Source organism: Ranitomeya imitator, chromosome 4 (genome assembly GCF_032444005.1).
Source record: "Ranitomeya imitator isolate aRanImi1 chromosome 4, aRanImi1.pri, whole genome shotgun sequence".
Taxonomy (NCBI): Eukaryota; Metazoa; Chordata; class Amphibia; order Anura; family Dendrobatidae; genus Ranitomeya; species Ranitomeya imitator.
Genome location: NC_091285.1, coordinates 457,107,421 through 457,121,477, shown reverse-complemented (window position 1 = coordinate 457,121,477; position 14,057 = coordinate 457,107,421). Strand labels below are relative to the sequence as shown.

Below are 14,057 nucleotides of genomic sequence, written 5' to 3'. Positions count from 1 at the left end.
AATGCTGGCCTCGTTTTGCATGCCTGTTTCCCAGGTTGGGTCAGTGACTTTTTCATCCACCACCTTGTCTTCCACTGCTGCACCCTGGTCCTCTTGACTCAGTGACTTAACAACAATTTGACAAGAACAAAAGCGTCTCAGCACGCCACCAGCGCTCCAGGCAATAGAACGTGCACATTGTGGGCACATCGTATGTCCAAGCAGCTTAATCTGCTCAGTCACGGTCTCCATTAGTGCCTCTGAAATTTGCCTCTACATATAGTGTCAGCATGCTCATGCATCTGGTTATATGTCCAGATCCTACGCTCCAGATAAACTTGCTCTGAGGAAGGTCCACAAACGACCGAAAACGTTTAGCAAGATACGAACTACAGCTGATCTGTTTGTCCTGATGCAAAATAAATGACTTTATTTTCTACAACCATTATTGAGTGCCAAGTTTTTTGATACAGTTAACAACAATTTGACTTATTGGCAACTGTGCCTCATCATCATCTACTTCCTTAGACAAAATTTAACATTCCCCACCTTCATCTTCTTGTGACTGTGGCTGCTCGAAGTTTTGTGCATCACTAAACAGCATGTCCTCCTGTCACTCTCGAAACATGCAGGGTGAGATGCCACAATCAAGAAATAGCAATGTAAGAGCTCCTTTGAATATCCTAGTGTGGGAACACTGGACTGAACATGGTGGAAGGAAGGAGGATCAGGGTGAGTATAAAGTGATCTAGACTCTTGGCTGGTGAGACTGGACCGTGTGGAAGACTGGGTGGTGCTTAAAAGTATTCTGAAAGCATTATCTGCAATCCAACCACACTGGTGTGGCTTCAAACATGATGTTCCATGCCTCCTCCAAAGTGGGACAGAAATCTTTGTGTCGTGGATGGACATGTTGCTTGTGCTCTTGTAACAGGCAGCTGCGTGCACCATCAGCAGCACTTTTATTTCCCATCCCTTAACACACGCCTTGCACATTTTCTAATCCCTAGGTCTCTGGAAACCAAGCTGTCTTAGTTAAAACTCTTTTTTTATTATTTTAAACTATTGGGCCATCTGTAGCAGGCCTAGTGGTTTTTAAAAATTAAAATCACCGTAATTTCACACAAAGCACGTTAATTTGTATGGATGCCAATAGCCAATTTTTAGAACAAAAAATATGATCATCAGTAGCAGCTATATATTTAGCAACAGACTGCAAAGCTCTAAGCCCTGCCTAGAGGCGATTTTCAGCCACTCTCTTTGCTCCAGCAGCTATCCCTAGGCCAAATGCAGAATGTATAACATAGTAAAGCACAATATTAGCCCTAAGAAGGACTTTTAGTATGATCGTTCAGCAAAATATCACCACTAGAGGAATCACATTACTAAAACTGTGCACACAGGCCAGGACAGCTACTCTCTCCCTCCAATAAGAACTGTCCATGAGCTGTGCAATGGCGTCAGTATGCCAAGCTTGGCATCGTCGGTCCTTTTATAAACTCTAATGAGGTAATAGAGCCATCCAATCACAGTAATTCCACTACCAAGATGGCTACGGCATTACAGTGACTGGCAGGCAATCATCACATGTTTATTGGTTCTGTAAGAGACCCCAAGCATGCAAGGCAGGGATTCGAGCATTCAATCTGAGCACCAGCCAGTTCTCGACGAGTTCCAAGCACATCCGAGCACCCAGATACTTGAATAATGTCGATCGACTGATCGATATTAATACCAGGTGATGGACCCCCACAAATCTGTTATAGATCACCTATCATATGAATAGGTCATCAATATGTTAGTCTTGGACAAATGCTTTTTCACAGAAATGTGCATCTTTTAAACTAGACCATTGAATACAGACTTACATTTATCAATGCACGTATTATATTTATATCCTGAATAACAGCAGATAATTTATTTTTAGGCCAAAATTATAATTATTTGTAATATGAATTTTCTTGAATTTTTATATACTATACTCAATTTCATCATCTTACTTTTTATATAATAGTGGCATTAATTATGTCATGAGATGGTTATAGTTTACGATTATATAATTTTCTAATAGAAGAAACAGGCCAGTAAAAGCCTTTTTGATAGAACACTGGTAATGGTACTTTTCTGTAGCAAAATTACTGTAAAATTGCATGAAAGAACAGAAGCTATCTTATTCATATTTCTAAGAAATTTTAGGGAAAAAGGAAAAGTTACATTAATGCTCTTAAATAGAAAAAAATACTGTGCTTTTCCTCTTGCTTTACAATGTGGCATAGAATTATAGTTTTAAGAAAAAGGTGGTAGAAATTCTAATAATGGGTTTGATTTTTCTATGACATCTGGCTTAGTACCGTATATACTCGAGTATAAGCCGAGATTTTAAGCCCACTTTTTTGGGCTGAAAGTCCCCCTCTTGGTTTATACTCGAGTCATACCCAGGGGTCGGCAGGGGAGGGGGAGCAGGGGCTGTCTAATCATACTTACCTGCTCCTGACACGGTCCCTGCAGGTCCCTGCTTCCCCGGCGCTACAGCTTCTTCCTGTAGTGAGCGGTCACATGGTACCGCTCATTACAGTAATGATTATGCGGCTCCACCTCCCATAGGGGTGGAGCCGCATATTTATTACTGTAATGAGCGGTAACAGCGACCGCTCACTATAGGAAGAAAATGCTGTGCCAGGGAACAGACATGCAGTGACGGCGCTAGGAGCATGTAAGTATGACGGGGACAGTGCGCGATATTCACCTGCTCCTCGTTCCACCGTCGGCGCCACTGTGTCTTCCGCAGTGACGCTCAGGTCAGAGGGCGCGGTGACGCGATTAGTGCGCACCGCCCTCTTCCTGAACGTCGGTGCAGAGGATGGGAAGACACAGCGGCAGTCGGCGGTGGAACGTGGAGCAGGTGACTATAGCAAGTGCCAGGGGCCGGAGAGGTGAGTATGTAATTTTTTTATTTTTTTTATCGCAGCAACAGCATATGCGGCAAATATCTGTATAGAGCATCTTATGGGGGTATGTGCAGCATTATATGGGGCAATTATCTGTATGGAGCATCTTATGTGGCCATGTGCAGCATGCTATGGGGCAAATATCTGTATGGGGCATCTTATGTGGCCATGTGCAGCATGATATGGGGCAAATATCTGTATGGAGCATCTTACAGGGCCATAATCCCCATTTGTGGAGCATTATACGGGGCAAATGTCTGTATGGTGCATCTTATGGGGTCATAATCAACATTTGTGGACCATTATACGGGGCAAATATCTGTATGGAGCATCTTATGTGGCCATTTACCACGTGCCACGCCAGAAAGGCAACGGGAGATTAAGGAGGTTAATAAGTGGCTCAAGAATTGGTGTAGCAAGGAGGGGTTTGGGTTCCTGCAGAACTGGGCCGACTTCTCAGTTGGCTAAATGCTCTACGCTAGGGATGGGCTGCACCTCAATGGGGAGGGTGCAGCTGTGTTGGGGGAGAAAATGGCTAGAAGGTTGGAGGAGTGTTTAAACTAGGGATTGGGGGGAGGGTATCCATTTTATAGGAGGGGAAGATAGTACAGATAGAGACCTGGGCAAAAATAAGGAAGATGGGGGTGGCGGTGGCATGGGGGGGGGGGGGTTAGAACAGTTAATAATTTAAGAAAGGATAGAGGTACAGAGAGGAACATCAAGTGCATGTATACTAATGCCAGAAGCCTCACCAACAAAATGGATGAATTAGAATTAATGTTGTTGAACCATAATTATGACATGGTGGGGATATCTGAAACATGGCTGGATGAGAGCCATGACTGGGCTGTTAACTTGTAGGGTTATAGTCTGTTCAGAAGTGACCGAATGGATAGGTGAGGGGGAGGGGTGTGTCTATATGTAAAATCGTCCTTAAAACTCATCAGGCGTGATAATATAGGTGAATCTAATGAAAATGTAGAGTCCCTGTGGGTGGAGATAAGGGGAGGGGGAAAAAATAATAAATTACTGATAGGGGTTTGTTATAAATCTCCAAAAATAATGGAAGCAATGGAGAATATCCTCATAAAGCAAATAGATGAAGCTGCGACTCAAGGGGAAATCATTATTATGGGGACTTCAACTACCCTGAAATAGATTGGGGAACAGAAACCTGCAGTTCCAGCAAAGGTAATCGGTTTTTGACAACTATGAGAGACAATTACCTTTCACAATTGGTTCAGGACCCAAAAAGAAGGGGGGCACTGCTATACCTAATATTAACCAACAGGCCAGACCGCATATCAAATATAAGGGTTGGGAGTCACTTTGGAAATAGCGATCACAAAATAATAAGTTTTCATGTATCCTTTAATAAGATGTGTAATAGAAGGGTTACAAGGACACTAAACTTCAGGAGGGCAAATTTCCAATGGATGAGAGAGGATCTTGGTGCAATTAACTGGGACGATATCCTAAGACATAAAAATACACAAAAAAAATGGGACACATTTATTAGCATCCTGGATAGGATCAGTATATTCCGCATGGGAACAAACATACAAGAAATAGGAGGAAACATCATGGCTAAATAGAGCTGTAAGGGGCACAATAAGTGACAAAAAGAAAGAATTTAGAGAATTAAAGGAAGTAGGTAGTGAGGAGGCATTAAATAAATACAAAAAATTAAATAAATTCTGTAAAAAGCAAATCAAGGCAGCAAAGATTGAGACAGAGAGACTCATTGCCAGAGAAAGTAAAAATAATTCCAAAATATTATTTAACTACGTAAATAGTAAGAAACTAAAAAATGATAGTGTTGACCCCCTTAAAAATAGTCTGGGTGAAATGGTGGATGAGAATGAGGAAAAAGCCAATATGCTAAATGACTTTTTTTCATCAGTATTTACACAAGAAAATCCCATGGCAGACAAAATGACTAGTGATAAAAATTCCCCATTAAATGTCACCTGCTTAACCCAGCATGAAGTACGTCGGCGTCTAAAAATGACTAAAATTGACAAATCTCCAGGCCCGGATGGGATACACCCCCGAGTACTGAAGGAATTAAGTACAGCCATTGATAGACCATTATTTTTAATCTTTAAAGACTCCATAATAACAGGGTCTGTACCACAGGACTGGCGTATAGCAAATGTGGTGCCAATATTCAAAAAGGGGACAAAAACTGAACTTGGTAATTATAGTCCAGTAAGCTTAACCTCTACTGTGGTTAAAATACTGGAGGGCATTCTAAGGGATGCTATACTGGAGTATCTGAAGAGGAATAACCTCATGACCCAGTATCAGCACGGGTTTACTAGGGACCGTTCATGTCAGACTAATCTGATCAGCTTCTATGAAGAGGTAAGTTCCGGACTGGACCAAGGGAAACCAGTGGATGTAGTGTATATGGACTTTTCAAAAGCTTTTGATACGGTGCCACACAAAAAGTTGATACATAAAATGAGAATAATGGGGATAGGGGAAAATATGTGTAAGTGGGTTAAGAGCTGGCTCAGGGATAGGAAACAAAGGGTGGTTATTAATTGAGCACACTCAGACTGGGTCGAGGTTAGCAGTGGGATACCACAGGGGTCAGTGTTGTGAATTCTGTGGCCAAGCTCCCTCCTGTGGTCGAGAGTGGTACTTCGGCTGGTTCTGTCTATGAGCTTCCTTTGGTGGATGAGAGTGGTACTGCGGCTTCTGAGTTTCCTTCCTCAGGTGATGAGGTTAAGTCGTTAGGTGCTGCTCTATTTAACTCCACCTGGTGCTTTGATCCTGGCCTCCAGTCTATGTTCTAGTATTGGTCTTGCTTCCTCCTGGATCGTTCCTGTGGCCTGTCTCTCCTGCATAAGCTAAGTTTTGCTTGTGTTATTTTTGTTTGCTATTTTTTCTGTCCAGCTTGCTATATTGGTTTTTCTTGCTTGCTGGTAGCTCTGAGACGCAGAGGGAGCACCTCCGTACCGTTAGTCGGTGTGGAGGGTCTTTTTGCCCCTCTGCGTGGTTGTTTGTAGGTTTTTGTGTTGACCGCAAAGCTATCTTTCCTATCCTCGGTCTATTCAGTAAGTCGGGCCTCACTTTGCTAAATCTATTTCATCTCTGTGTTTGTATTTTCATCTTACTCACAGTCATTATATGTGGGGGGCTGCCTTTTCCTTTGGGGAATTTCTCTAAGGCAAGGTGGGCTTATTTTTCTATCTTCAGGGCTAGTTAGTTTCTCAGGCTGTACCGAGTTGCATAGGGAGCGTTAGGCGCAATCCACGGCTACCTCTAGTGTGGTGTGTTAGGATTAGGGATTGCGGTCAGCAGAGTTCCCACGTCTCAGAGCTCATCCTTTGTTTTTGGTAATTGTCAGGTCACTTTGTGTGCTCTGAACTTCAATGTCCATTGTGGTTCTGAATTACCTGTTCATAACAGGTCAGTATTGGGCCCTCTTCTTTTTAACATATTTATTAATGACCTTGTAGGGGGCATTTAGAGTAGAATTTCAATATTTGCAGATGACACTAAACTCTCATACCCCAAGATCAGACAACAGAGCAGGTGGAGGCGTTGGTCTGCTCCTTTCACCCAAATGTACTTTCCAAGTTATCCCCCAAGTACCCTCACTTGTCTTCCCTTCTTTTGAGGTCCATGTGGTCAGACTCTACGTCCCCTTCTCCATGCGAGTGGCGGTGGTGTATCGTCCTCCCGGCCCCTCTCATCAGTTCCTGGATCACTTTGCCACCTGGCTTCCACACTTTCTCTCCTGTGACACCCCCACCCTTATCATGGGTGATTTCAACATCCCCATTGCCTCTCCCCTCCCCCCATCTGCTTCTCACCTTTTATCTCTATCCTCCTCTTTCGGCCTCTCGCAGCATACTAACTCTCCAACACATGAAGATGGAAACTCCCTTGACTTGGTCTTCTCCCGGCTTTGCTCAGTGGATGATTTCACAAACTCCCCTCTCCCACTCTCTGACCACAACCTTCTTTCATTCTCTATCAAGAACTGCCATCCCGCTCAGGTCACCCCCACTTTCCACACTTATAGAAACATACAGGCCATTAACACCCAGAAACTTATGAAGAACTTGCAGTCCTCATTGGCCCCAATCTTCTCCATCTCATGTCCTGATTCTGCTCTGAAGCATTACAATGAAACCCTGCAAAGTGCTCTGGATGAAGCTGCTCCTCCTATACATAAAACAACTCGGCACAGACGGCAACAACCGTGGCACACACTGCAAACACGTTTCCTGCAGCGGTGCTCCAGGTGCGCAGAACATCTGTGGAGAAAATCTAATCTACCCGAAGATTTCATCCATTATAAGTTCATGCTAAAGACATACAATTCTGCCCTTCACCTCTCCAAACAAACCTACTTCAACACCCTCATCACCTTCCTGTCCAATAACCCTAAACGTCTCTTTGACACGTTCCAGTCCCTAATCAACCCAAGAGAGCAGGCCCCAACCACGGATCTCCGTGCTGATGATCTGGCCAATTACTTCAAAGAAAAAATTGACCACATTCGACAGGAAATCATCTCCCAATCTCTTCATACCATGCACTGTCCTCCCTCCCCCACTGCATCTAGTTCACTCTCTGACTTTGAAGCAGTTACAGAAGAAGAAGTAAGCAGGCTCCTTGCATCTTCTCGCCCGACCACTTGCACCAGTGACCCCATTCTGTCACATCTCCTCCAGTCCCTTTCCCCGGCTGTCACCTCTCACCTAACAAAAATATTCAACCTTTCCCTCACTTCCGGTATTTTTCCCTCCTCATTTAAGCATGCCATCATACATCCATTACTTAAAAAACCATCCCTCGATCAAAACTGTGCCGCTAATTATAGACCTGTCTCTAATCTTCCCTTCATCTCTAAACTCCTCGAACGCCTGGTCCACTCCCGTCTTACCCGCTATCTCTCAGATAACTCTCTTCTTGACCCTCTTCAATCTGGCTTCCGCTCTTTACACTCTACTGAAACTGCCCTCACTAAAGTCTCTAATGACCTACTAACAGCTAAATCTAATGGTCACTACTCCATGCTAATTCTCTTGGATCTCTCTGCAGCATTCGATACTGTGGATCATCAGCTCCTCCTCACTATGCTCCGCTCCATCGGCCTCAAGGACACCGTTCTCTCCTGGTTCTCCTCCTATCTCTCTGACCGATCATTCACTGTATGTTTTGCTGGTTCCTCCTCCTCTCACCTTCCCCTTACTGTTGGGGTTCCTCAAGGATCAGTCCTAGGCCCCCTCCTCTTCTCGTTGTATACTGCCCCTATTGGACAAACAATCAGTAGATTTGGTTTCCAGTACCATCTATATGCTGACGACACCCAATTATACACCTCTTCTCCTGTTGTCACGCCGACCTTTTTAGAAAACACCAGTGATTGTCTTACCGCTGTCTCTAACATCATGTCCTCCCTCTATCTGAAACTAAACCTGTCAAAAACTGAACTCCTTGTGTTCTCTCCCTCTACTAACCTACCTTTGCCTGACATTGCCATCTCCGTGTGCGGTTCCACCATTACTCCAAAGCAACATGCCCGCTGCCTTGGGGTCATCCTTGATTCTGACCTTTCATTCACCCCCCACATTCGATCACTGGCTCGCTCTTCTTACCTGCATCTCAAAAACATTTCTAGAATTCGCCCTTTTCTTACTTTCGACTCTGCAAAAACTCTTACTGTTTCACTTATTCATTCTCGTCTGGACTATTGTAACTCTCTACTAAACGGCCTCCCTCTTACCAAACTTTCCCCACTCCAATCTGTCCTGAATGCTGCTGCCAGGATCATATTCCTCACCAACCGTTACACCGATGCCTCTACCTTGTGCCAGTCATTACACTGGCTACCCATCCACTCCAGAATCCAGTACAAAACTACTACCCTCATCCACAAAGCACTCCATGGCTCTGCACCACCCTGCATCTCCTCTCTGGTCTCAGTCTACCACCCTACCCGTGCCCTCCTCTCCGCTAATGACCTCAGGTTAGCATCCTCAATAATCAGAACCTCCCACTCCCGTCTCCAAGACTTTACACGTGCTGCGCCGATTCTTTGGAATGCACTACCTAGGTTAATACGATTAATCCCCAATCCCCACAGTTTTAAGCGTGCCCTAAAAACTCACTTGTTCAGACTGGCCTACCGCCTCAATGCATTAACCTAATGATCCCTGTGTGGCCTATTTATATATAAAAAAAAAAAACAGGTTCCTCGCATCATGTTCTCATTCACTTTATGCAGTTAATAGCCCTCTGTGTCTGTACTGCTACATACTTAGGCAGTTAACTGGTTCATGCAGCTTTACATGAACACCCGAGCCTTACACTATGGCCGGTCCGAACAACGAAAGCAATTGTTACCATCCACCTCTCGTGTCTCCCCTTTTCCTTATAATCTGTAAGCTTGCGAGCAGGGCCCTCATTCCTCTTGGTATCTGTTTTGAACTGTATTTCTTTTATGTTGTAATGTCTATTGTCTGTACAAGTCCCTTCTATAATTTGTAAAGCGCTGCGGAATATGTTGGCGCTATATAAATAAAAATTATTATTATTATTATTATTAACTCTGCAGGGCAATCAATACAGAGGAGGACAATTTATATTACAGGATGATTTATGTAAACTAGAAGCTTGGGCTGATAAATAACAAATGAGATTTAATGGGGATAAATGTAAGGTCATGCACTGGGTAGAAGTAATAAGATGTATAACTGTGCACTTAATTCTAAAACTCTAGGCAAAACCATCAATGAAAAAGACCTGGGTGTATGAGTTCATGACAAACTCATGTTCAGTGGCCAGTGTCAGGCAGTTGCTACAAAGGCAAATAAAATAATGGGATGCAGTAAAAGAGGCATAGATGCACATGAGGAGAAAATAATTTTACCTCCTATACAAGTCACTAGTTCGACCACACTTAGAATACTGTGCACAGTTCTGGTCTCCGGGGTATAAGAAAGACATAGCTGAACTGGAGCAGGTGCAGAGAAGAGCGACCAAGGTTATTAGGGGACTGGGGGGTCTGCAATACCAAAATAGGTTATTACACTTGGGGCTGTTTAGTTTAGAAAAACGAAGACTAAGGTTGATCTTATTTTAATGTATAAATATATGAGGGGACAGTACAAAGACCTTTCTCCCCAAAGTGGAGCTTACTATTTGTCACATGGGGTTTTTTCACCTTCCTCTGGATCAACATGTTAGGGCATGTTAGGGTAGGCTATGGGTTGAACTAGAATGACTTAAAGTCTTCCTTCAACCTTAATAACTATGTTACTATGTTACAATGTCAGCATGATATTGGGGCAAATATCTGTATGGGGCATCTTATGTGGCCATGTGCAGCATGATATGGGGGAAAATATCTGTATGGAGCATCTTACAGGGCCATAATCCACATTTGTGGAGCATTATACTGGGAAAATGTCTGTATGGAGCATCTTATTGGGTCATAATCAACATTTGTGGAGCATTATACGGGGCAAATATCTGTATGGAGCATCTTATGTGGCCATGTGCAGCATTATATGGGGCAGTTATCTGTATAGAGCATCTTATGGGGCCATAATCAATGTTTGCGCAGCATTATATGGGGCAATTATCTGTATGGAGCATCTTATGGGGCTATAATCCACATTTGTGGAGCATTATATTGGGCAAATGTCTGTATGGAGCATCTTATGGGGTCATAATCAACATTTGTACAGCATTATATGGGGCCATTATTAACCTTTATGCAGGATTATATGGGGCATATTTTAATATGGAGCATCTTATGAAGCCCATCATAAACTGTATGGAGCATTATATGGGGCTCCTGATTCAACATGGATATTCAAAAACACTTAAACTACTGATGTCTCAATTAATTTTACTTTTATTGGTATCTATTTTTATTTTTTAAATTTACCAGTAGCTGCTGCATTTTCTACCCTTGGCATATACTCGAGTCATTAAGTTTTCCCAGTTTTTTTGTGGCAAAATTAGGGCGGTCGGCTTATACTCGGGTCGGCTTATACTCAAGTATATACGGTATTTACTTTTGGTTATTGTTTTCTTGCTGCTCCATTTACACTTTCATCATTGATCAAATATGCTGATGCATATACTTGCATCAGTTATGCAATATAATTAATTGATAAAAATACAACATAAATCAAAAGCATTTTATTTATTATTATTTTTCATATAATATAATGCCAATTTTCTGCAGAGTGTGATTCTCATAGGCCTTGTGCTCATTCCCGTCGTGAAGGCTAATTCATATGCACCTAAAGAACACTGAGTTCTCTGTCCAGCCCCCCCATGAAAACTGGCTGGTCACAAGTTTGGTTACTTAATGCAGGAGAGAACCAGAGCACAACTGAAAATGGCAGGAGACAGCAGTAATGCACACATTGCAATTACTGATTGCAATCAGAGTGAACAATGAAAGTAACAATTGAAGTGGACTTTTAAAGAGATTCTATTAGAAATTTTGACCCTTCAAAACTGGGCACAGCAGTTTGGCGGCATCTTTCGCACCAAGATGACCATACTCAGTGACGACTGGCTTGGGTGGCCTTGTAGTGTAGATGTGATGTTGCAACTTCAGCCTTGTAAACAAAGAGGTGAAGAGGTAGTAAGGAATCATTAAAATTGACCGAAAACATCCACAGACCCCGGTCATGACATTGTGTGTGCTTAGTACTCACTAGAGATACCCTGCATTTGAGGCCAGTTGAGGAAAGTCACACTGTCAGTGGTGCCAATATCTTGCAAATACTTTTCCTCAACTTTTGTGATAATGATTTTGATAGTTTTAAAGAAGATATAGTTTTTTTAAACCAAGAAACCCTTTCAATTAATGTAAAAATGAACTTGAAGCCCTTTTAATAGACCCTCAACTCGTCAACTAGATGCAGCAATGCAGTCAACAAGCAATCATAACCTCTTAGGTGCGACTTACAAATTGCGAAGCACTCAAAACATTTTTCATACACTACTGAAAATCCTACAATGAAATAAACAAAATATATACACAAAGGGAAGTAATAATGTTCACTACATTGATGTGCTAAATTCATACAATTCTTAATTGTATAGCAAATTTATTGTAACTCTTCCTTAACAAGTTTTCTTACCAACATGGTTGTGCGTAGGTCAAATTTTTCAGCAAATTGAGTAATGTAGATGTGAACTGACACCAAATTATGTTCATCATTTTCCTCAACTTCTTTGATGATTTCTGCCAGCCATTCGAATTGTCGTTGTGTACGGGTAACCCATATAAAGTATATCTGTAGAGACAGGGAAAAGTTTCATTCATGCTAAAATAAAGAATTCAGGATATTTATTAACTCCCAGTGGTACATTCCTCAAATAATGGAATACATGTATTGTAGGGTCGAGCATTCCGATACCGCAAGTATCGGGTATCGGCCGATACTTGCGGTATCGGAATTCCGATACCAAGATCCGATACTTTTGTGGTATCGGGTATCGGTATCGGATCAATAGGGATGTGTAAAATAAAAAATTAAAATAAAAAATATTGATATGCTCACCTCTCCGGCGGCCCCTGGACATCACGCTGGTAACCGGCCGGCTTCTTTGTTTAAAATGAGCGCCTTCAGGACCTGCGAATGACGTCGCGGGTTCTGACTGGTCGCGTGCCGCCCATGTGACCGGCACGCGACCAATCAGAAGCCGCGACGTCATTCTCATTCACAAAACTCCTAATTCTCGGAATTAAGGACCTGCGAATGACGCCGCGGCTTCTGATTGGTCGCGTGCCGGTCACGTGGGCGGCATGTGACCAATCAGAACCCGCGACGTCATTCGCAGGTCCTGAAGGTGCTCATTTTAAACAAAGAAGCCGGCCGGTTACCAGCGTGATGTCCAGGGGCCGCCGGAGAGGTGAGCATATCAATATTTTTTATTTTAATTCTTTATTTTACACATCCCTATGGATCCCAGGGCCTGAAGGAGAGTTTCCTCTCCTTCAGACCCTGGGAACCATGAGAATACCTTCCGATACTTGATGTCCCATTGACTTGTATTGGTATCGGATATCGGTATCGGCGATATCCGATATTTTTCGGGTATCGGCCGATACTATCCGATACCAATACTTTCAAGTATCGGACGGTATCGCTCAACACTAATGTATTGTCTAAATCTAATCTCTTTCAACCCATATTTTGGGGTGTAATTGATATTAGTCTTTGATAGTTTTCTGGACATGTCATTGACCTGTCATTATGATTCTCCAGGTCATTACGAATTCATAGACACCTAACATGTCTAGGTTATTTTTTATATAAGTCGTGAAAAAAATTCCAAACTTTGCTGAAAAATAAAAATTGCGCCATTTTCCGATACCCGTAGCGTCTCTATTTTTAATGATCTGGGGTCGGTTGAGGGCTTATTTTTTGCATGCTGAGCTGGCGTTTTTAATGATGCCATTTTGGTGCAGATCCGATCTTTTGATCGCCCGTTATTGCATTATAATGCATTGTCGCAGTGACCAAAAAACGCAATTCTGGCGTTTCGAATTTTTTTCTCTCTATGCCATTTAGCGATCAAGTTAATCCTTTTTTTATTGATAGATCGGGCGATTCTGAACGCAGCGATACACATATTTGGTAGATTTGATTTTTTTATTGATTTATTTTGAATGGGGCGAAAGGGGGGTGATTTAAACTTTTATATATATTTTTTTTTTTAACTTTTTTTTAAACTTTTGCCATGCTTCAATAGCCTCTAGAAGCTGACACAACTCGATCGCCTCTGCTACATAGCAGCGATCATCAGATCGCTGCTATGCAGCAGAAATGCAGGTGAGCTATGTGCGCCGACCACAGGGTGGCGCTCACAGCTAGCCGGGATCAGTAACCATAGAGGCCTCAAGCAACCATTCTATGGTTACTATGCAGAAGCATCGCTGACCCCCGATTATGTGATGGGAGTCAGCGATGCGCTCATTTCCGGTCGGATGGCCGGAAGCGCCGGTTAAATGCCGCTGTCAGCGTTTGACAGCGGCATTTAACTAGTTAATAGTGGCGGGTGAATCACAATTTCACCCGCCACTATTACGGGCACATGTCAGCTGTTCAAAACAGCTGACATTTCCCGGCTTTT

At 42.8% G+C, this 14,057-nt stretch overlaps 1 protein-coding gene across 3 annotated transcripts in view; it reads right to left on the bottom strand.

Annotated features, from left to right (window-relative positions):
* The window catches only part of DUOX1 (dual oxidase 1), a 280,203-nt gene that overhangs the window by 18,671 nt on the left and 247,475 nt on the right, over positions 1 to 14,057 (bottom strand). For all 3 annotated transcript variants that reach the window (XM_069765805.1, XM_069765807.1, XM_069765808.1), the window contains one exon: positions 12,059 to 12,214. In XM_069765805.1, coding sequence (XP_069621906.1) covers positions 12,059 to 12,214 — 156 coding nt within the window. The remainder of the gene's footprint in view (positions 1 to 12,058; positions 12,215 to 14,057) is intronic.